Here is a 23,184-nt window from a genome sequence, read left to right on the forward strand (position 1 = left end):
CACAGCCAGGGATGAGCTGTCCTGTTTGGTTTATGTAACAGCTGCCACAGGTCCAACTGTACAGGTGTTTATAGCAACAAGGTGGCCCAACCTGTAAGATAAACAAGAAAACATCCGGGCTATCCGTCTTCATCCTCTTTCTATTTCCAACACAGTAGAAATACTATCAGAGGAGCCCGGTGTTATTAGATACACTTAATTAATCCCCATTGGGAAATGATTTCTCCATAATCAACCAGTCCAAACATGCAGGGGGCAACAGGCTGCCACACAGGGTAACACCAGGGATCCAACTTCAGTTTTTAGTGTCCCTGCCTTGGTTATGGATAGGGTAGTAGCGTTATTTTTAGGCCCAATTTGCCAAAATGAAATCCTACCAGTAAATCATGCATATCAATATTGTTTTCTAAATGATTATGACCACTTCAGATTTAAATAACCTTTTTTCAACATTTTAAGAAGGTATTTTTAATACTTTTAGTTTGCTACAACAAACTCATGCTTGTAGCATAATTCTGCCCCCCCCCCCCCCCCAAAAAAAAAGTCAAAATAATTGTCCAAATGTTTTCTCTTCACTGCTGTATTTTGAATTCTAATGAGTTTAAATGCTGAGGAAAAATTGCTTTGAATATTGTAATCTCTAGACGAGTTCAAATCTCGGTTAAAGTGTCACATGCTCTCGCCTCATATTTGTTATGAACACAAACTCGGCATGCAGTGGTAATATGCTAACAAATCTCTGTAAATGTTTCAACCCCATGTAGACCATGTACATTTATTAAATCTACGTAACAAAAGTGGAAACAAGGTGTAACTCGGACCCTTGCTGTCCTGGTTTCCGGCCCAGGCTCTGTGCCGTCATCCCCCAGACGTTCTGCTGTTACATAGTACGACTGCTGTGTCCCAGAGGAGGAATATTGTTAATGCTTCATGAAGTGTGAGTTATGCTGCTTCACATTGTTTTTTTCAGAGAGGAGTTCTGTGAGATCTTCAGAGCCAAGGACAAAACCACGCTGAAAATGTACACATGTAAAAAGTTCCTGAAAAAGGACGGGAGGAAAGTTCGCAAGGCGGCGAAAAATGAGATTCTCATCTTAAAAATGTACGTTTCTATTCATTACTGTCATAACTGGACTCAGAAGAGAGCTCCTCATTCACAGGGTCCTATTAATACAGTCATGTCAGATTCCAGCTCTGTCCATCTCTTTCTACCTAAATCAACTGGAAACCATTTAACGTTGTACTTAAATTTTAAAAAACCCATTTAGCTGAGTGATCATTAAGCCTGCAGCTCCAACAAGTATTCTTTACACGTTTGTCGGGCCAGTGTGCTCATTGGCGTGCATAGGAGTATATGCAAATTAGCATAACATGGGTCTTAGCCAATAATTTCTTACAGGTGGCAGACTACACAAAATTAACATCGGTAGATGCATCTGGGAAGCTAATGGAATGTGAACGCATTGCATCTTAATGATGTTTTGTCTTTTATTGTGACCCTCTTAGTTCTGTTTTCTGTTAAAATCCTGCTAGACGAGTCTGGAAGGATTCTGATGCCTCATTCCAAAGGGCTGATGAACAGGCCTGATAACGAGCCAGAGTAGCTTGTTATTGACGGTTGATTACCAAATACCGCCGGTTATTTTGTGTTAATGTGTGTTTGCAGCTTAGCTCCAATTGTGAAATTCAATAGGAGCTCTTCTCGCTAGAAGCGTCAAAGACATGCCTAACTGCTCTGTGATTTAGGAACCCCATGACTGTTCTTGTTGCAGAATTAGATGTATCAAGAGACACACAGCACGCACCCACTGCTATCTGAACAAGGGCAGTCATTAAACCCCTATTCTCTGGGTCTGTTCATTCTTTTAGCACTTTATTGTTGTCTTGGCTTCCTTTAATATGGATCACACGCACTGATTCAACTTATCCAAAACACATTTATTTTCCTTCTTTCTTCTTCTCTCTCTCGCTCCCTTTCTATCTCCCCCCCCCCCCCTCTCTCTCTCTCTCTCTCTCTCTCTCTCTCTCTCTCTTCCCCTTCCCCGTTCCGTATCGCCCCTCTCCCCCCTTCCACCCCCCCTCCCCCTCCATCACTCTCTCTCTCTCTCTCTCTCTCTCTTTCTCTCTCTCGCTCCTTTTCCCTCTCCCGGCGCAGGGTGAAGCACCCTAACATCCTGCAGCTGGTGGACGTCTACGAGACCAGAAAAGAATACTTCCTCTTCCTGGAGCTGTGAGTCTCTCTATGGGTCTCAGGGGGATCCCGGTGGTGGTCGGGCTGGGAGGGAGAACGCACCCCACGTGCTGCCAGGCGGCGATACAGTAGCAAGACTGTTGATTATGCACTTGTGGAGGGGTGGGTGTTAGGGGGGGGGGGGGGGAGAGAGTTGATTTAGCCCCAGGCCCTGTAGATATGAGAAATGGCTCAGAACAGAACTGAGCTCATTTTGTATTCAGAAACAATTCCTTCTTCCCGCTCTCTCCGTGTTCTCGTTTTTTTTTTTTTTATGTGCAGCACTGCATGCCGTATGTGCGGCACTCATCTCCACTGCCCCTCTGAGGGATCCGTGTGAATGGCGAATTGCAGTCGTCAGGGAAAAAACCGAGGACAGGGCAGACACCCGTACGCAAAATTGAATTGAATCTGCCAATACAGCTGTTATGTAATGTTCTAAGAATGTCCTCTTAGAATTCCTAGGGTATGTTTTATCAAAACACGGCAACAACATACCCACTGCTCGGTACCAGAGTCAGATGAACCATGATTTTCACATGTAAGGCAGTCCACAAGAGGCCGGTAGCCTTAAGAAGCCGGAAACATTCGCCTCGCATAAAGAAACATGAACTTTGATGAAGCCCTGCTTTACAGAACCTCTCATAAACCGAGTGGTTCTGAGATTCCGCTTTTATGCCCTAATAAAATAAAATAATCGAACAAAAATATCTACTGACCTTGTCTCTCTGATTCCTATAGATACTCTGCACTCTGTCCAGTTACCTTTTAAGAAACTCGGTCGTGCAGCCCTTCTGATTGCATGCCTTGATATTTATCATCCTCACTTAAAAGTCATTTTGGATAAAAGCCTCTGCTTAATGTACCTTAATGTTCGTCCTCCTCCACTACTCTTTTTCCACCCAAGTTTGTGGTACCTTGGCGGAAGCGACAAACGCGTTCTAAGTCAATGGATAAAATTGTGATTTCATTCTTGAGCACATAGCCACTCGATATTAACTTAATTTAGTAAGGCTCGCAGTTGCTAGCTCATCTTCATATTATGTATTTCAAGTGGTCCCGCTTGATTATTTTATTCAATTGTTATTAAGGATTGACTATTAATGAGCCTTGGTTACAGACCACTGCAAGATGATATGGATTGATATATATGGATTGTTTCTGCTGTTCGGTAAATTACAATCTAAGGCTTCATAACACTTTAGGACCAACGGGTGAGGTCGTGAAGCTTGGTCCACATGTCTTACAGTCCCTTGCTCCCCCAGGGCGACGGGCAGAGAGGTGTTCGACTGGATCCTGGACCAGGGCTACTACTCAGAGAGGGACACCAGCAACGTGGTGAGGCAGGTCCTTGAGGCCGTGGCCTATCTCCACTCCCTCCACATTGTACACAGGAACCTGAAGGTACGCACACAGACACGTGCGTGCACACAAACACACACACACACACACACACACACACACACACACACACACACACACACACACACACACACACACACACACACACACACACACACACACACACACACACACACACACACACACACACACACACACGCACACACACACACGTGTCCGTCCACTCACACATGCATGTAGGCACGCACAGTGAGTGATGCACCTATACACACACATTCATACACGTGTGCACACACACATGCATGCAGGCACACACACAGATGCACTCACACACGTACGCATTCACACATGCACAAACACACACAAAGAAACCCACACAATTTTAACAACCACAACTCTGTCTGTATACTGTACTCTATATATATTTCGACATTAAGACTTATTGATGTTATCAAGATATGATCCCGTTTGGTAAATGCTTAGGCTTATTACAATAACATGGAAGCGTAGATTGTTAGCATGAGACAGCTTCTATATGTAATATGCCGATGGTAATATCAGTACAATGTCATACTACTGTGTGAGTTTGTGTGCCTGGACATATTGCAATATACCAGACAAATGGTAGTGATGAACATTTATTTTATGTAAAACATTTAGGTTTTAGGGTTAGCTTTTGGGTTTGGGATTAGGGTTAGCTTTTGGGTGTAGTTTTAGGGTTAGGTTTTAGGTTTGGTTTTAGGGTTAGGGTTTAGGTTTGTTTTTCGGGTTAGGTTTAGTGTTTGGTTTTGGGGTTACGTTTAGAGTTTGGGTTTAGGGTAAGGTTTTAGGTTTGGTTTTCGGGTAAGGCTTTGGGTTTGGCTTTGGGGTTAGGTTTAGAGTTTGGTGTTTAGGGGAGGGGTTCAGGGATTTCTGCGCCCTTCTGTGCAATCATCTTCACATTCTCCCCCTAGCTGGAGAACCTGGTGTACTACAACCGGCTGAAGCACTCCAAAATCGTCATCAGTGACTTCCATCTGGCCAAGCTGGAGAACGGCCTGATCAAAGACCCCTGCGGCACCCCGGAGTACCTGGGTAAACAGCAGCCCTCACCTCCACACATCACCACGTCCTTAGGAAGCGCTAATACAAAGACCTATATAGATATGGACTATTTATAAAATATGTATTCTAACTGAATTAAAATTTCCTACACCTCTCTTGCCCCTTTCTAATAATCATAATATGTTCTTCCTAAACTCAAAACGCTGTACAAACAGACTTACAGCAATAATGAATTCAGGATAAAGTTGCACACATAATTAACGAAAAACACCAACATCTTGTTAACTTAAGCGTTTATTATAATTTCCCAATTATTTTGGCTAGCACAAAACATGAGTTCATAAATGAGTATGGGTGGCCCCGTTGGGACTGTGTTAATATCACGCTCTATCAGCGCAGCTAGACAGACCCGCTGTTGGAATTACACCTTCCCTCTCCCCTTCCTCCATAAGAAGATTCTCAGATGAGAACCTTTGCCGAGGATGTCTAGCACTGTTGGGTTATTGAGTGTCAGACGTTATTAGCTGTTGTTATATTGTTCTGCGCTCCTCTGTGCCCCCCAGCGCCCGAGGTGGTGGGCAGGCAGAGATACGGCCAGCCCGTGGACTGCTGGGCCATGGGCGTCATCATGTACATACTGTAAGTGCTCCTCACCCCCGTCTCGTGTGCTACATCCGCCGCCGCCGCCGCTGCCGCGGTCTCAGAGGAGATGAGTAACGGCGGGAAGGACGCATATTGCTATTGAGATGGATGGCGATAGGAGTTCATATAGCGGGGCTCTCTGTCATGATGTGATTTATGTGGGTTTAACGACCACAATGAGATTTCATATAATTACAAGTTCAGGATCATGAAGAGTGATAAGATAACTTCTAAAGAGCGGTAGCTATTCCACGCGGCGTGAGAGGAGTTAAAATGATTTGTATCGACTGTGAATTCACACAACAACAGCACTATAACGCAGGCAACCACGCTATGATTTCACGCTTTAATTTCCTCCGAAATAGTTTCGATATGTGGACCGTGTTTGTATAATTTATTATTTGAATGCATGTCTTATCTCCTTCTTCACTTTGCTTTCCTCAGGCTGTCGGGCAACCCTCCGTTCTACGATGAAACTGATGAAGAAGATTATGAAAACCACGATAAGAACCTATTCAGAAAGATCCTGGCTGGAGATTATGAGTTTGACTCCCCATACTGGGATGACATCTCTGATTCAGGTAGCGTTAATATGTAATGAATATGCTGCACGCATGGCAGCTTGCTGGGTACACATTTCATACCCGCGTCAACTCCTTTTCTCGGTTGTGTGCAAAATCTTCCGCAACGTGAATAAACTTCATTAGATCTTGTGTGTGTGTGTGTGTGTGTGTGTGTGTGTGTGTGTGTGTGTGTGTGTGTGTGTGTGTGTGTGTGTGTGTGTGTGTGTGTGTGTGTGTGTGTGTGTGTGTGTGTGTGTGTGTGTGTGTGTGTGTTTTGGGTGGATTTCTTTTGTGTGTGTGCGGTTATGTGTGTGTGTGTGTGTGTGTTAGTGTGTGTGCATGCATTTGTTTGTGTATGTACTGTGTGTGAATGTTTCTGCCTGTGCACAAGCATGTGTTTTATGTATGTGTGTGTGTGTGTGTGTGTGTGTGTGCGTGTTTGTCTGTGCATGCATGTGTATGTGTATCTACTGTGTGTGCATGTGTCTTCCTGTGCAAAAGCATGTGTTTTATGCACGTGTTTGTGTGTGTGTGTGTGTGTGTGTGTGTGTGTGTGTGTGTGTGTGTGTGTGTGTGTGTGTGTGTGTGTGTGTGTGTGTGTGTGTTTTATTCAAACAGCTAAGAGTCTGGTGGCTCGTCTGATGGAGGTGGACCAGGACCAGAGACTCACAGCCCAGGAGGCCATTAACCACGAGTGGTGGGTGGACACTGTCCCCGGGGGACTGGGGGTTCTGCAGCTCGATACTGAAACCATTCAAATAAAGGACAAACAAAGGCCTTCTTATATCCACTCCATCTCTGTCTCCTCCTAGGATCTCTGGGGGCGCGGCTTCTGACAAGAACATCAAGGAGAACGTCTGCGCTCAGATAGAGAAGAACTTTGCCAAGGCTAAGTGGAAGGTAGGCTTCAGCTCTTTGGGTCGCATTTTTATATACACTCACTAGCTTGAGGTAAAATACAAGTAGTTTACAATCAAGTACATTCTAATTCTATGTTAACCCTGTTCTCGAGGATTCTAGTGCCATTTTTTTAACCCTTGTTATATGATTTGCAAGTGTTGGCAATCCTTTTTTAACACAGAAGTAACCTCTTTATTATACACCTTATAATGGATGACAGGGGCCTTTAAAGGCCCCTGTCATCCAAATTCACATTGTAGTGTGTTGTGTGGTGGCTGCCAGAGTCGAGTTGCCTCCTCTCCTCTTCCTCCTCCTCCTCCTCCCCCAGAAAGCCGTGCGGGTAACCACCATCATGAAGCGTCTGCGTGCCCCGGAGCAGGGCGGGTCCCGGGCCGCCAGCCCTGCCGAGGGAACCACGTCCGCAGGCGCGGCCACAGCGGTGGTGGTGGAGCCAGCAGACGCACAGGCCCCTGCCACAGCCGCCACCGCCACCGCCACCACTGACCCGGTTACCGCGGCAACCCCGGTCATCGCGGTAACCGAGTGCGGTGCGGGGGGGAGCAGTGAACCGACGCAAGCGGTCGTGGCCGAGTTGGAGGCCGGTGGGGCGCGCGCTCAAGAGCAACCAGGCGGAGCTGAGCCCGCGTCGCGTTGCAACGGAGACGCGGCGGCCCCCCTGTCAGCAGAGTCTGAGGCTGGGGACGAGCAGGGTTAGTCGTCGTCGTCCCACCCCCCCCCCCCCCCCCCCCTCTCTCTCCCTCTGGGTAGAGGCCTCGCCTGAAAACCTCCCCCTCTACTTACCTCCTGCACACTGTAAATTAGCTGCTAGCATGGTCGCTCAGACTCTGCTCCCCCACCCCCTCTCACCCTCTCTCCTGCAGCGTTAGCTCCATTAGCTCCATCTCCGGGAAGCCGTCCTAGCTCTCTCCTGTGACTGTCGCGTTTTGTGTTTGCTCTCCTTTATTTCCGACTCGTTTCTGTCACTTCATACCGACAGTCCTCCCCCGATGAAGGCCTGTTGTGGTTCTGTTTGTTTCCGTCCTGACTAATACGACCTTGTGGCGGTGGTACATCGAGAGATGTGATGTGTTAGGGGCATTACGGTCGGCTGTAGAGCTACACGCTTGGTGTTCCCTACCGGGAGACGTAACTGTGTCAAGTAGAACAACTTAGATTCCTTTTTATTGAGTCTATCTCTCAGTTGTTCTCAGTCTTGCTATTGCAGTATTAGTTCTGTTGGATTTCTACTTATCAGCTTTGCTTTGCTTTTGAATATTGAATAATGTGCCATAATATACAATACAGTTTCTCTTCATGTTGATGTCCTGCCTGCACACATATGTACACGCACATGCGAGTACACACACCGACACATGCACGCACAAACACAGACCCACACACGCACACACACACACACACACACAAGCACGAATGCACGCACGCAAGCATGCACACACACGCACACACACACAGACATACACATTGCGTTTCTTTGCCAGCTTCATGCTCAGGACAGAACCACATTGCTGTAAGATTGTGTAAATAGAGACCTTTGTAGAAGTAGCCAAAACAGCATGCATATTGACATTTTGCTGTTGATTTTAAATTCAAAAAGCACTCACACACAACAAGGTCTTATACTTCTTCTTCTGTGCCAACCTTATCTCTCTCTGTAGGCCTAGCAGTCTTTGCTCCCAGTAGAGGTTTATATCAGAGGCCTACAGTACATTAAGCTTTTTACCCACACTGTATTACTGCCGTAAATTGATAGGAAGAGTAGTCTTTCATTACATTGTAGTTTCTATGCATTACATTGGATGTGTAGCTCATCTGTGTGGATCAGCAGCAGGCTTATTGACGGCATAGTCTTTCACATCGAAACCACATCGTTTTTTTAATTTCCTTTTCATTTGAATGTATTATTATTTTTTAATTGTTATAACTACGAGGATGATGATGATGATGATGATTACGATGACGATGGTGATTATTATTCATGCGTTTAATTCACTATAATGCCATATACTACATGAAAGCACAAACACACATTTTTATTTATTTCTGCTTTATTTGCCTTTATTTATTTATTTCTGCTTTAGTTTATTTATTTATAAAATATAGAGGCTTTTTTACTTTTTACTTTAACATTTATTGATGGATTTAATAATTATTTCTCTGTCGGTTTGTTTATCTTTATCTCTTTATTTCAAGCTACATATTTGATGTCCTAATAGTGCTCGACTTTATGGGCCACCAGGCCCCTCCTCCTCCAATAAATAGCTGCAGAGTTCTCTCTGTCATCTGCCACAGAGTAAATTGAGCAATACCCAACGGGCTGTGGAAACTGTGATTCCCTGGTGTACTCCCGATCTCTTTACGTCCACGTGCGACTATGTTGTCTCTGACCAACTGTCAATTCACTTGACCTCCCTCGCCCCAATCCAGGTAGCTATCCATGAGTAACTTATGGCTGCTCTGTAAATCTAATGAAGGGTTTGAGTAGCCGAGATGGGTGTGGAAGATGGAAGAACAGTGGTCATAGGTCAGGTTTAATGTTCTTTGAACATTAAACCTGACTTGGGTGAACCACCAAACGCAGACTTTTCTCTGCATCTACAACAAAATATTGGTTGATAATGCAACTAGCTTTATTCCCCATTAACCTATTATTTATTCAGTTTGCAAATAAAATGTTTAAAGGACTCCTAGTCTGGTTTCAGACAACCCCACGTTAAGAGTTTAGAAATGTATATTTTAGAAATGTGTGTTCCTGGGTAAAAATAAATAAATAATAAATACTCCTGGGAAATTGTACTGTAGAGCAAAACAAAGTCATGCCGTAACGAATGAAACAGGCCAGTATGTTAAACTACGAGTAGGATCTGATCGATACAGGTGACGTGGTGGTCGGCAGGTCTTTAAATGCTTTGTTCAGAATATAACATTGTATCATTTAATTATATTTTCTCAAACAAAAACATAAGAGTTTAACACCAGCTATAATCAGATTGATACCAGATGTTTTATTTACATGGGTAGACTATTCGTGCCATTCATTATCTTTTGTGTAAATGGCAAATAAACTACTGTTACACAGTAGCGCAGCGCTTTCTACCAGTTCCCCTGATGCATCGCCCCCTGTAGTTGGTACTTTGTGTCTGTTTATTTTCGCCTCCGCACCTTCACCGGTGTGTGTATTGTGTTCGCTGTGATGTTCCCCAGGGCCGCTGGCTCCCCCCTCGGCCCTCTCTCACGTTTGTAAGCTCTGTATCCCTGAGTTGATGATGACTTTGATGGAAATAAATTTGAAATCCTCTGTTTACCCCTCCGTGGCCGTCCGTCTTTTCTCCTGTGCCTTTGCTTCTTTTGCGCCGGTTTGATATTCGGCTCTTATATTCTTACATTCACTTTTATCCAACACTCCCAAATGCACGGTTCAGGAGTCGGGTCTGGGCGTGATTGTTTCATGTTCTTGTTACGTTGTTGCTTTTAACACACAAAGTGCTGTTCCTTCAGCGCATTGGGTCCTAGGAATGCACAACAGAAATGAAATTCATGATTGTTAATATTATTTAGCTCAACGACGAGACAACAGGTAGAATGCCACATTGGGGTTTGAACCCGGTATCATCATCATCATCTTACCCATCATCTTACGTCTACAGGTACCAATGACCCACCTTTGTACTAGGCTTGTCGGTCCCAAGTCCTGGAAGATGAGCAGCCCTAACCCTTAAGCCCTCATGGTCTTACAGCATTGGCGAAGTGGAAGCGAGCGTGGGGAGGCTGATGGGCGCCGTCAGAGGGGAGGATGAGGTCTCCCTTCGAGCCCCAGAAGGGAAGGGCATCTGTGCGCTGCTCCCTACATTAGCAGCAGCTTAGCAGTGACCCTGCTGGGGCGTGAACCCATGTGTGAACTCCATGTGTGGCTGAGGCTTTCCTCTGAGCCGCACGGCGCACACACACTACCCGTCAAGGTCCCACTGGGGGTTGTGTTGCATGTGGTACAACCCCCCCCTCTCTCTCTCTCTCTCACTCCCCCCCTCGCTCTCTCGCCTACATCGCTCTCTCACTCTTCCACTCTCATCTCTAACACTCTCTCCCCCTTTCACTCACGCTCCTCCATGGCGGATGCCGTGCCTCTGTTTACGGCGCAGCCTAGCATGGGATCATCTTGGGTTTGAATGCGTGTGCGTGCCTAAAACCGTTGTGCCTAAAAGAAAGGCCTATACTACAGTATTATCCTTAAGGGTTTTACTCTGATCCATGTGGCTGATAGCATGCCAACATTACTATTATTATCACTATTATCCTGTATTATCCTAAAGATAGTAACTCTGCCCACCTGCCTGAAAGCAGGTCTATATTACTGAATTATCCTGTATTATCCTTAAGAGAGTAACTCTGATCCACGTGGCTGATAACAGGCACATGTAACCGTATTATCCTGTATTATCCACCTGGTAAACCCGGGGCTGCCTCCCAGGGGCCCACTGCCATGAGGGACCCAAACCCACACATCAATATTTATAATGCTAGTAAAGGTCAATATACGTAACAGAATGTTACGTCAATAGTCGATCAAACAGCCAGGGAGAGGGGCGTCTAATGAGCATGGACTGCAGTACTGAAGGCTGAACACCTATAGACGTCTGATAAGGTAAGGTAACTTGGGACCAGTGCATGCAGAGACTAGGCAGAGTATGAGGGGATGTTCATCCTTTGTTCAGGCATCAGAGGTGTAGGAGGTAGTGTGCTGTGGATTTTTAAGTCATAATAGGGACAGGGAGCCCGACAGGGAAAATAAGCGGTTTATTAAGTACTTAATCTGAATCGGGTTCATTAGAATAATAAAGAACCTTTTAGAATTCTAACACAGTCTCTAGTAATTAAGTAGTTTTTTTCCGACTTGTTTATTATAGACACCGATTTTTACGATTGAAGATTTCAGATAACTACATCATAACCAAAACCTATTAAACCAATATTATTTTTTTTATAATAGAGCGATGAATCTGATGGATTTAGCTACTGGTGGAACCGAGGAGTGCAATGAATCGGATTAAACACTAATAAGATACACAACAACAATCAAAAAGTAACAATTGAGATGAATCTGATTCCAATGAATGAATTCCAAGATCTGGTTTATAATATAGCAATTTTGAGACACCAGCTGGAGTCCTTCCCTTCAGAGCCACTCCCCCAGAACACAGGACTAGCTCACTGGCTTTACCCAAAGGTCTGCCGTATTGTGGAAGACTGCAGTCATGCCCAATGGGTGCACAGAGTGTGCTCAGGTCGGCAGGTAGACAGGTACAGCCAATGACACTAACGGTTGCCCGCTTGCCCGGGGGAAGTAAAAACTTTGGGCAAGTTGAGATTTTTTCTGGTTGCCCGAACGGGCAAGTGGATTTTGGGTGGATGTTAATATAAAGGCTATTTATTCCAATGTTTTTAGAAACTGCAGAACCATTTGTTCCGCAAAATCACACAAAATAGAAGTATTTGCAATTGATAGTCTTCTCTTCTCTCGGAAAGCGAGTTAACAGACACGCATCGCTTCAGTGCGAATATAGCCCCGCATTCTGTCACTCACTCGCAGTGCGGTCTCTGGCATTGATTCGCTAAAGGTTAGCCAATACAGTTAGCCTCTCAAGTGCAGCGCCTCCGCGAACGGTTTAGGTAGAAGGAAAATGGAATAGTGATGGAGGAGTGCAGTTTGGAAGTACTTTGGATTGAGGCAAATTATCAAGGAAAGTCATATGCAAGAGCACGGTTTTGAGTTTCATAACTGTGCACATGCACAGCAATAGCGATCTTTTTCACGAAATTGGAAGTCCAATTTCAACTACCAATTTCAACTACCGTAACAGCGCCGCGCCAATCAACTGTGACTGGCTTGCTGCAGAGCGTGAGCGTCTTGGGAATACCCGGACAATATAATGGATATAATATCGACACATAAGTAAATCAATCAATCAAAAAAAACATAAGGGGTAACACTGTTGTTTTTTATTGGTCGTCATGAAAAAAAACATAAGGGTTAACACTGTTGTTTTTTATTCGTCGTCATGAAAAAAAACACAAGGGGTAACACTTGTTTTTTATTGGTCGTCATAAAAAAAACATAAGGGTAACACTGTCGATATTTATCAATTAAAACATAGGGGGTAACACTGTCGTTTTTATCAAATGAAACATGATGGGTAACACTGTTGTTTTTTATTGGTCGTCATGAAAAAAAACATAAGGGTAACACTGTCGATATTTATCAATTAAAACATAGGGGGTAACACTGTCGTTTTTATCAAATGAAACATGATGGGTGACACTGTTGTTTTTTATCGGTCGTCATGAAAAAAACATAAGGGGTAACACTGTTGTTTTTTATTGGTCGTCATGAAAAAAAAAAAAAGGGGTAACACTGTTGTTTTTTATTCGTCGTCATGAAAAAAACATAAGGGCTAACACTGTTGTTTTTTATTCGTCGTCATGAAAAAAACATAAGGGCTAACACTGTTGTTTTTTATTGGTCGTCATGAAAAAAAACATAAGGGGTAACACTGTTGTTTTTTATTCGTCGTCATGAAAAAAAAAATAAGGGGTAACACTGTTGTTTTTTATTGGTCGTCATGAAAAAAACAAAAGGGGTAACACTGTCAATATTTATCAAATAAAACATAGGGGGTTACACTGTTGTTTTTCTTTGGTCGTCATAAAAAAACCCACAAGGGGTAACACTGTCGTTTTAATCAAATGAAACATGACGGGTGACACTGTCGTTTTTATCAAATGAAACATAAGGGGTAACACTGTCGTTTTTTATCGGTCGTCATGAAAAAATCATTAGGGGTAACGCTGTTGATATTTATCAATTAAAACATAGGGGGTAACACTGTCGTTTTTATCAAATGAAACATGAGGGGTGACACTGTCATTTTTCTTTGGTCGTCATGAAAAAACCCATAAGGGGTAACACTGTTGTTTTTTATTGGTCGTCATAAAAAAATAAAAAAGGGGTAACACTGTTGTTTTTTATTCGTCGTCATGAAAAAAACATAAGGGGTAACACTGTTGTTTTTTATTGGTCGTCATGAAAAAAAACATAAGAGTAACACTGTCGATATATATCAATAAAAACATAGGGGGTAACACTGTCGTTTTTATCAAATGAAACATGATGGGTGACACTGTTGTTTTTTATCGGTCGTCATGAAAAAAACATAAGGGGTAACACTGTTGTTTTTTATTGGTCGTCATGAAAAAAAAAAAAAGGGGTAACACTGTTGTTTTTTATTCGTCGTCATGAAAAAAACATAAGGGGTAGCACTGTTGTTTTTTATTGGTCTTCATGAAAAAAAACACAAGGGGTAACACTGTCGTTTTAATCAAATGAAACATGACGGGTGACACTGTCGTTTTTATCAAATGAAACAAAAGGGGTAACACTGTCGTTTTTTATCGGTCGTCATGAAAAAATAATTAGGGGTAACGCTGTCGATATTTATCAATTAAAACATAGGGGGTAACACTGTCGTTTTTATCAAATGAAACATGAGGGGTAACACTGTCATTTTTCTTTGGTCGTCATGAAAAAACCCATAAGGGGTAACACTGTTGTATTTTATTGGTCGTCATGAAAAAAAACATAAGCGGAAACACTGTTGTTTTTTATTGGTCGTCATAAAAAAAAAAAAAAGGGGTAACACTGTTGTTTTTTATTCGTCGTCATGAAAAAAAACATAAGGGGTAACAGTGTTGTTTTTTATTGGTCGTCATGAAAAAAAACATAAGGGGTAACACTGTTGTTTTTTATTGGTCGTCATGAAAAAAAACATAAGGGGTAACACTGTTGTTTTTTATTGGTCGTCATGAAAAAAAACATAAGGGGTAACACTGTTGTTTTTTATTCGTCGTCATGAAAAAAAACATAAGGGGTAACACTGTCGTTTTCTATTGGTCATCATGAAAAAATATATAAATGGCAACGCTGTTGTCTTTGACAAACAAAATATAAGGGGTATTGTCATATATAACCTCAAACATTTTTAAAATACAAATCTCAGTGGGAAATGGAGAGCGCTGTGAGCTAACCCCCTGGAGACCGGGGTTCAAGTCCGGTTGATGTCATCTGTTGGAAGACTCTTATCTCTATTTCATGTGAATTATAAAGTCAAGTATAACCTTTGTGAAGACTCTCTCCAGTGTCTCGATGGTGCATTGTTGAGTTCGGAGTTTAACGCTCTAAACAGCTCATGTTCGGATCCCCGTAAAAACGTTGACAGGGGTGTCACTGTTGTTATTGATTGGTCAACATGGAAAAAACATGAGGGTTAACTGTCGTTTTTTATTGGCCGTCATGAAATAAATATGAGGGGTAACACTGTCGATATTTATCAAATAAAACATAGGGGGTGACACTGTTGTTTTTCTTTGGTCATGAAAAAAAACACAAGGGGTAACACTGTCGTTTTTATCAAATGAAACATGAGGGGTAACACTGTCGTTTTATCAAATGAAACACTGTCGTTTTTTATCGGTCGTCATGAAAAAAACATAAGGGGTAACACTGTCGATATTTATCAATTAAAACAAAGGGGGTAACACTGTCGTTTTTATCAAATGAAACATGAGGGGTGACACTGTCGTTTTTCTTTGGTCGTCATAAAAAAAAGCATAAGGGGTAACACTGTTGTTTTTTATAAGTCGTCATGAAAAAAAACATATGGGGTAACACTGTTGTTATTTATTGGTCGTCATGAAAAAAAACATAAGGGGTAACACTGTTGTTTTTTATTGGTCGTCATGAAAAAAAACATAAGGGGTAACACTGTCGTTTTTTATTGGTCATCATGAAAAAAAATATAAAGGGCAACACTGTTGTCTTTGCCAAACAAAATATAAGGGGTATTGTCATATATAACCTCAGACATTTTTAAAATACAAATGTCAGTGGGAAATGGAGAGAGCTGTGAGCTAACCCCCTGGAGACCGTGGTTCAAGTCCGGTTGATGTCATCTGTTGGAAGACTCTTATCTCTATTTCATGTGAATTATAAAGTCAAGTATAACCTTTGTGAAATCTCTCTCCAGTGTCTCGATGGTGCATTGTTAAGTTCGGAGTTTAACGCACTATACAGCTCATGTTCGGTTCCCCGTAAAAACGTCGACAGTGTTGCCACTGTTGTTTTTTATTGGTCAACATGGAAAAAACATGAGGGTTAACGGTCGTTTTTTATCGGCCGTCATTAAATAAATATAAGGGGTAACACTGTCGATATTTATCAAATAAAACATAGGGGGTGACACTGTTGTTTTTCTTTGGTCATGAAAAAAAACACAAGGGGTAACACTGTCGTTTTTATCAAATGAAACATGAGGGGTAACACTGTCGTTTTTATCAAATGAAACACTGTCGTTTTTTATCGGTCGTCATGAAAAAAACATAAGGGGTAACACTGTCGATATTTATCAATTAAAACAAAGGGGGTAACACTGTCGTTTTTATCAAATGAAACATGAGGGGTGACACTGTCGTTTTTCTTTGGTCATCATGAAAAAAACCATAAGGGGTAACACTGTTGTTTTTTATAGGTCGTCATGAAAAAAAACATAAGGGGTAAAACTGTTGTTTTTTATTGGTCGTCATGAAAAAAAACATAATGGGTAACACTGTTGTTTTTTATTGGTCGTCATGAAAAAAAACATAAGGGGTAACACTGTTGTTTTTTATTCATCGTCATGAAAAAAAACATAAGGGGTAACACTGTTGTTTTTTATCGGCCGTCATGAAATAAATATGAGGGGTAACACTGTCGATATTTATTGGTCGTCATGAAAAAAAAAACATAAGGGATAACACAGTTGTTTTTTATTGGTCGTCATGAAAAAAAACATAAGGGGTAACACTGTTGTTTTTTATTGGTCGTCATGAAAAAAAACATAAGGGGTAACACTGTTGTTTTTATAGGTCGTCATGAAAAAAAACATAAGGGGTAACACCGTTGTTTTTTATTGGTCGTCATGAAAAAAAACATAAGGGGTAACACTGTCGATATTTATCAATTAAAACAAAGGGGGTAACACTGTTGTTTTTTATTGGTCGTCATGAAAAAAAACATAAGGGGTAACACTGTCGTTTTTCTTTGGTCATCATGAAAAAAAACATAAGGGGTAACACTGTTGTTTTTATAGGTCGTCATGAAAAAAAACATAAGGGGTAACACCGTTGTTTTTTATTGGTCGTCATGAAAAAAAACATAAGGGGTAACACTGTTGTTTTTTATTGGTCGTCATGAAAAAAACCATAAGGGGTAACACTGTTGTTTTTTATAGATCGTCATGAAAAAAAACATAAGGGGTAACACTGTCGATATTTATCAATTAAAACAAAGGGGGTAACACTGTCGTTTTTATCAAATGAAACATGAGGGGTCACACTGTCGTTTTTCTTTGGTCATCATGAAAAAAAACATAAGGGGTAACACTGCTGTTTTTTATAGATCGTCATGAAAAAAAACATAAGGGGTAACACTGTCGATATTTATCAATTAAAACATAGGGGGTAACACTGTCGTTTTTATCAAATGAAACATGAGGGGTGACACTGTCGTTTTTTATTGGTCGTCATGAAAAAAAACATAAGGGGTAACACTGTTGTTTTTTATTGGTCGTCATGAAAAAAACATAAGGGGTAACACTGTCGATATTTATCAATTAAAACAAAGGGGGTAACACTGTCGTTTTTATCAAATGAAACATGAGGGGTGACACTGTCGTTATTCTTTGGTCGTCATGAAAAAAACCATAAGGGGTAACAGTGTTGTTTTTTATTGGTCGTCATGAAAAAAAACAAGGGGGAACACTCTTGTTTTTTATTGGTCGTCATGAAAAAAAAAACATAAGGGATAACACAGTTGTTTTTTATTGGTCGTCATGAAAAAAAACATAGGGGGTAACACTTGTTTTTCATTGGTCGTCATGAAAAAAAACATAAGGGGTAACACTGTCGTTTTTTATTGGTCATCATGAAAAGAATATAAAGGGCAACACTGTTGTCTTTGACAAATAAAATATAAGGGGTATTGTCATATATAACCTCAGATAAATTTAAATTTCATATCTCTGTGTGAAATGGAGAGAGCTGTGAGCTAATCCCCTGGAGACCGGGGTTCAAGTCCGGTTGATGTCATCTGTTGGAAAACTCTTATCGCTATTTCATGTGAATTATAAAGTCAAGTATAACCTTTGTGTAGACTTTATCCAGTGTCTCGATGGTGCATTCTTACGTTCAGAGTTTAACACTCTAAAAAGCTCATGTTCGGAACCCCTCAAAAACGTCGACAGTCGTGCTACTGTTGTAATATATTGGTCAACATGGAAAAAAACATGAGGGTTAACTCTGTCGTTTTTTATAGGCCGTCATGAAATAAATATAAGGGGTAACACTGTCGATATTTATCAAATAAAACAAAGGGGATAACACTGTCGTTTTTATCAAATGAAACATGAGGGGTGACACTGTCGTTTTTCTTTGGTCGTCATGAAAAAAACCATAAGGGGTAACACTGTTGTTTTTTATAGATCGTCATGAAAAAAAACATAAGGGGTAACACTGTTGTTTTTTATTGGTCGTCATGAAAAAAAACATATGGGGTAACACTGTTGTTTTTTATTGGTCGTCATGAAAAAAAACATAAGGGGTAACACTGTTGATATTTATCAATTAAAACAAAGGGGGTAACACTGTCGTTTTTATCAAATGAAACATGAGGGGTGACACATTCGTTTTTCTTTGGTCATCATGAAAAAAACCATAAGGGGTAACACTGTTGTTTTTTATAGGTCGTCATGAAAAAAAACATAAGGGGTAACACTGTTGTTTTTTATTGGTCGTCATGAAAAAAAACATAAGGGGTAACACTGTTGTTTTTTATTGGTCGTCATGAAAAAAAACATAAGGGGAAACACTGTTGTTTTTTATTGGTCGTCACGAAAAAAAACATAAAGGGTAACACTGTTGTCTTTGTCAAATAAAATATAAGGGGTATTGTCATATATAACCTCAGACATATTTAAAATACAAATCTCAGTGGGAAGGGGAGAGAGCTGTGAGCTTACCCCCTGGAGACCGGGGTTCAAGTGTGGTTGATGTCTTCTGTTGGAAGACTCTTATCTCTATTTCATGTGAATTATAAAGTCAAGTATAACCTTTGTGAAGACGTTATCCGGTGTCTCGATGGTGCATTGTTAAGTTCGGTGGTTAACACTCTAAACAGCTCATGTTCGGATGCCGGCAAAAACGTCGACAGGGCTGGCACTGTTGTTTTTCTTTGGTCGTCATGAAAAAAAACACAAGGGGTAACACTGTCGTTTTTATCAAATGAAACATGAGGGGTGACACTGTCGTTTTTATCAAAAGATACACTGTTGTTTTTTATTGGTCGTCATGAAAAAAAACATAGGGGGTATCACTGTTGTTTTTTATTGGTCGTCATGAAAAAAAACATAAGGGGTAACACTGCTGTTTTTTTATGGGTCGTCATGACAAAAAACATAAGGGGTAACTGTTTTATTGGTCGTCATGAAAAAAAACAAACACTGTTGTCTTTGTCAAATAAAATATAAGTGGTAACATATTTGAAAAAAATAAATAAATTGTCCTTGTCAAATAAAATATTTTCATCAGTCATCATGGCAAAAAAACATAAGGGGTAACACTGTTGTTTTTTATTGGTCGTCATGAAAAAAAACATAAGGGGTAACACTGTCGATATTTATCAATTAAAACAAAGGGGGTAACACTGTCGTTTTTATCAAATGAAACATGAGGGGTGACACTGTCGTTTTTCTTTGGTCATCATGAAAAAAACCATAAGGGGTAACACTGTTGTTTTTTATTGGTCGTCATGAAAAAAAACATAATGGGTACCACTGTTGTTTTTTATTGGTCGTCATGAAAAAAAACATAAAGGGTAACACTGTTGTCTTTGTCAAATAAAATATAAGGGGTATTGTCATATATAACCTCAGACATTTTAAAAATACAAATCTCAGTGGGAAGGGGAGAGAGCTGTGAGCTAACCCCCTGGAGACCGGGGTTCAAGTGTGGTTGATGTCTTCTGTTGGAAGACTCTTATCTCTATTTCATGTGAATTATAAAGTCAAGTATAACCTTTGTGAAGACTTTATCCGGTGTCTCGACGGTGCATTGTTAAGTTCGGTGGTTAACACTCTAAACAGCTCATGTTCGGATGCCGGCAAAAACGTCGACAGGGCTGGCACTGTTGTTTTTCTTTGGTCGTCATGAAAAAAAACACTGTCGTTTTTATCAAATCAAACATGAGGGGTAACACTGTCGTTTTTATCAAATGAAACACTGTCGTTTTTTATTGGTCGTCATGAAAAAAAACATAAGGGGTAACACTGTTGTTTTTTATTGGTCGTCATGAAAAAAAACATAAGGGGTAACACTGCTGTTTTTTTATTGGTCGTCATGAAAAAAAACATAAGGGGTAACACTGTTGTTTTTTATTGGTCGTCATGGCAAAAAAACATAAGGGGTAACACTGTTGTTTTTTATTGGTCCTCATGAAAAAAAACATAAGGGGTAACACTGTTGTTTTTTATTGGTCGTCATGAAAAAAAACATAAGGGGTAACACTGTCGATATTTATCAATTAAAACAAAGGGGGTAACACTGTCGTTTTTATCAAATGAAACATGAGGGGTGACACTGTCGTTTTTTATTGGTCGTCATGAAAAAAAACATAATGGGTACCACTGTTGTTTTTTATTGGTCGTCATGAAAAAAAACATAAAGGGTAACACTGTTGTCTTTGTCAAATAAAATATAAGGGGTATTGTCATATATAACCTCAGACATATTAAAAATACAAATCTCAGTGGGAAGGGGAGAGAGCTGTGAGCTAACCCCCTGGAGACCGGGGTTCAAGTGTGGTTGATGTCTTCTGTTGGAAGACTCATATCTCTATTTCATGTGAATTATAAAGTCAAGTATAACCTTTGTGAAGACTTTATCCGGTGTCTCGACGGTGCATTGTTAAGTTCGGTGGTTAACACTCTAAACAGCTCATGTTCGGATGCCGGCAAAAACGTCGACAGGGCTGGCACTGTTGTTTTTCTTTGGTCGTCATGAAAAAAAACACTGTCGTTTTTATCAAATCAAACATGAGGGGTAGGTAACACTGTTGTTTTTTATTGGTCGTCATGACAAAAAACATAAGGGGTAACACTGTTGTTTTTTATTGGTCCTCATGAAAAAAAACATAAGGGGTAACACTGTTGTTTTTTATTGGTCGTCATGAAAAAAAACATAAGGGGTAACACTGTCGATATTTATCAATTAAAACAAAGGGGGTAACACTGTCGTTTTTATCAAATGAAACATGAGGGGTGACAGTCGTTTTTCTTTGGTCATCATGAAAAAAACCATAAGGGGTAACACTGTTGTTTTTTATAGGTCGTCATGAAAAAAAAGATAAGGGGTAACACTGTTGTTTTTTATTGGTCGTCATGAAAAAAAACATAAGGGGTAACACTGTCGATATTTATCAATTAAAACAAAGGGGGTAACACTGTCGTTTTTATCAAATGAAACATGAGGGGTGACACTGTCGTTTTTTATTGGTCGTCATGAAAAAAAACATAAGGGGTAACACTGTTGTTTTTTATTGGTCGTCATGAAAAAAAACATAAGGGGTAACACTGCTGTTTTTTTATTGGTCGTTATGAAAAAAAACATACGGGGTAACACTGTTGTTTTTTATTGGTCGTCATGACAAAAAACATAAGGGGTAACTGTTTTATTGGTCGTCATGAAAAAAAACAAACACTGTTGTCTTTGTCAAATAAAATATAAGTCGTAACATATTTAAAAAAAAAAAAAAAATTGTCCTTGTCAAATAAAATATTTTCATCAGTCATGGCAAAAAAACATAAGGGGTAACACTGTCGTTTTTATCAAATGAAACATAAAGGGTAACACTGGCATCGTTTTTTATCTGTCGTCATGAAAAACTCATAAGGGGTAACACTGTCGAAATGTATCGAATAAAACATAGGGGGTAATTGTAATTAAACATTAAAACACCTGCGGTTTATGGTCCAGTGCGGCTTATATATGTACACATAATTCAATTTATCTGCTGCGGCTTATACTCCGGTGCGCCTTATAGTGCGGAAAATACGGTATATATTACATGAAAGCTGAGCCTCCACTTATTCCAACAGTCCAAACCATATCATTCTGTATTAAAAATCGCAAATAACAACTTAAGAAGAAACGTCCCCTTTTCTTTTAACAACCAAAAATCAAGTATTACCTTTGTGATTTTTGTCCACAAAGTTGATTCTGATCGAATAAAACCACCATAAACTGTTTATCCAGTGTCTGGGCCAAATTTTGCAACTAAACATGGTGTTTTCAATCAATGAATAAGAGAAGGTTTCTTAGGAAATAGGTAAATTGCCTTCAATCAGAAAACATATTTTTCAGCGCAATCTAGTGGCCATACATATATTTGCGAGTGTTTGGCTTGTATTGGTGCATTCGATTATATTTGCCCTGAACTTTAAATAGAGGTGTCAAGTGTCAAAATTGTAAGTTATCTACCTTTATTTGTGTCTCATAGTAAGACAGCGCTCCCAACTGATAACGACCAACTGATAATTATTTCAGGTGGAAATGTTATATTCCACTTATGCTGTGTTCCATGGCTTTATTCACTTTAACCAAGTATTTTCCCCATTGAATATTTCACTTGCACACCAATCTTTCTTTTGGCACAAATATGACATTATCGCCCTTGCAGTTGTGGAGATATACTCTATTTACTTTGGGTATGTTGTTTCCTGAAAAAAACTTTTCCCCTGATATCGAAAATGGTATAGAATATCGATATTTTTCCAGGTATAGTGTCGAAGTTAGAAAATCCAGTGTCGTGACTGACAACACTACTAGAAACACGATTTTGATTATTCAGTTAGAGCTACAAGAAACTTGAAAGTTAAAAAAGACATATCTTTGCTACTACCTCTGACATTTAGTTATGTACATTTGCATAAAATCATGCAGGTCTACATATATCTTGGCGATAGCTTTAATAGGTTGCAACGGTGGACTGAAATCACTTCATGGCACGATGTGACCGCTCGATAAATAAGTAAACAAAGAGAAGTTTGTTATTTTTTAAACACAACATGTGTGGAAGCTAACATTCAGCTTCAGTCTGAGCTAGGATGATTTTTCTGAGCCCCCCCAAAACCAGGCCGGGTGCCTGGCAAAAAGAGGCCCGTTCACGATTCTGATTATAATTTGGGCAAGTGAACATTACATTCGGGCAAGTTGAACCTGACCTTTACTTGCCCGATGGGCAAGTGCTTTTGAAACCTTAGTGTCAACCCTAGCAGGTAGGTCTTC

At 40.5% G+C, this 23,184-nt stretch overlaps 1 protein-coding gene across 1 annotated transcript; it reads left to right on the top strand.

The window, feature by feature from the left end:
- Positions 1 to 929: 929 nt before the first annotated feature.
- LOC132470682 (caM kinase-like vesicle-associated protein) lies at positions 930 to 10,069 on the top strand. The gene is made up of 10 exons (XM_060069488.1): positions 930 to 1,102; positions 2,156 to 2,230; positions 3,496 to 3,634; positions 4,546 to 4,666; positions 5,200 to 5,275; positions 5,723 to 5,859; positions 6,460 to 6,538; positions 6,654 to 6,741; positions 7,070 to 7,451; positions 7,512 to 10,069. Exons 1-10 carry the CDS (start codon positions 945 to 947, stop codon positions 7,520 to 7,522), a joined length of 1,266 nt encoding a protein of 421 aa, XP_059925471.1. The 5' UTR covers positions 930 to 944; the 3' UTR covers positions 7,523 to 10,069.
- The last annotated feature ends 13,115 nt before the right edge of the window (positions 10,070 to 23,184 follow it).

The sequence above is a fragment of the Gadus macrocephalus genome, chromosome 13 (assembly GCF_031168955.1).
Source record: "Gadus macrocephalus chromosome 13, ASM3116895v1".
NCBI classification, from domain to species: Eukaryota; Metazoa; Chordata; class Actinopteri; order Gadiformes; family Gadidae; genus Gadus; species Gadus macrocephalus.

What these genes read in the sequence shown, in the direction of transcription:
- LOC132470682 (XM_060069488.1), top strand. Translation starts at nt 945, where the DNA reads ATGCTGCTTCACATTGTTTTTTTCAGAGAGGAGTTCTGTGAGATCTTC. An exon ending in GAGATTCTCATCTTAAAAAT is followed by an intron (nt 1,103 to 2,155) that starts GTACGTTTCTAT and finishes CTCCCGGCGCAG; the next exon opens with GGTGAAGCACCCTAACATCC. An exon ending in GGATGACATCTCTGATTCAG is followed by an intron (nt 5,860 to 6,459) that starts GTAGCGTTAATA and finishes TTATTCAAACAG; the next exon opens with CTAAGAGTCTGGTGGCTCGT.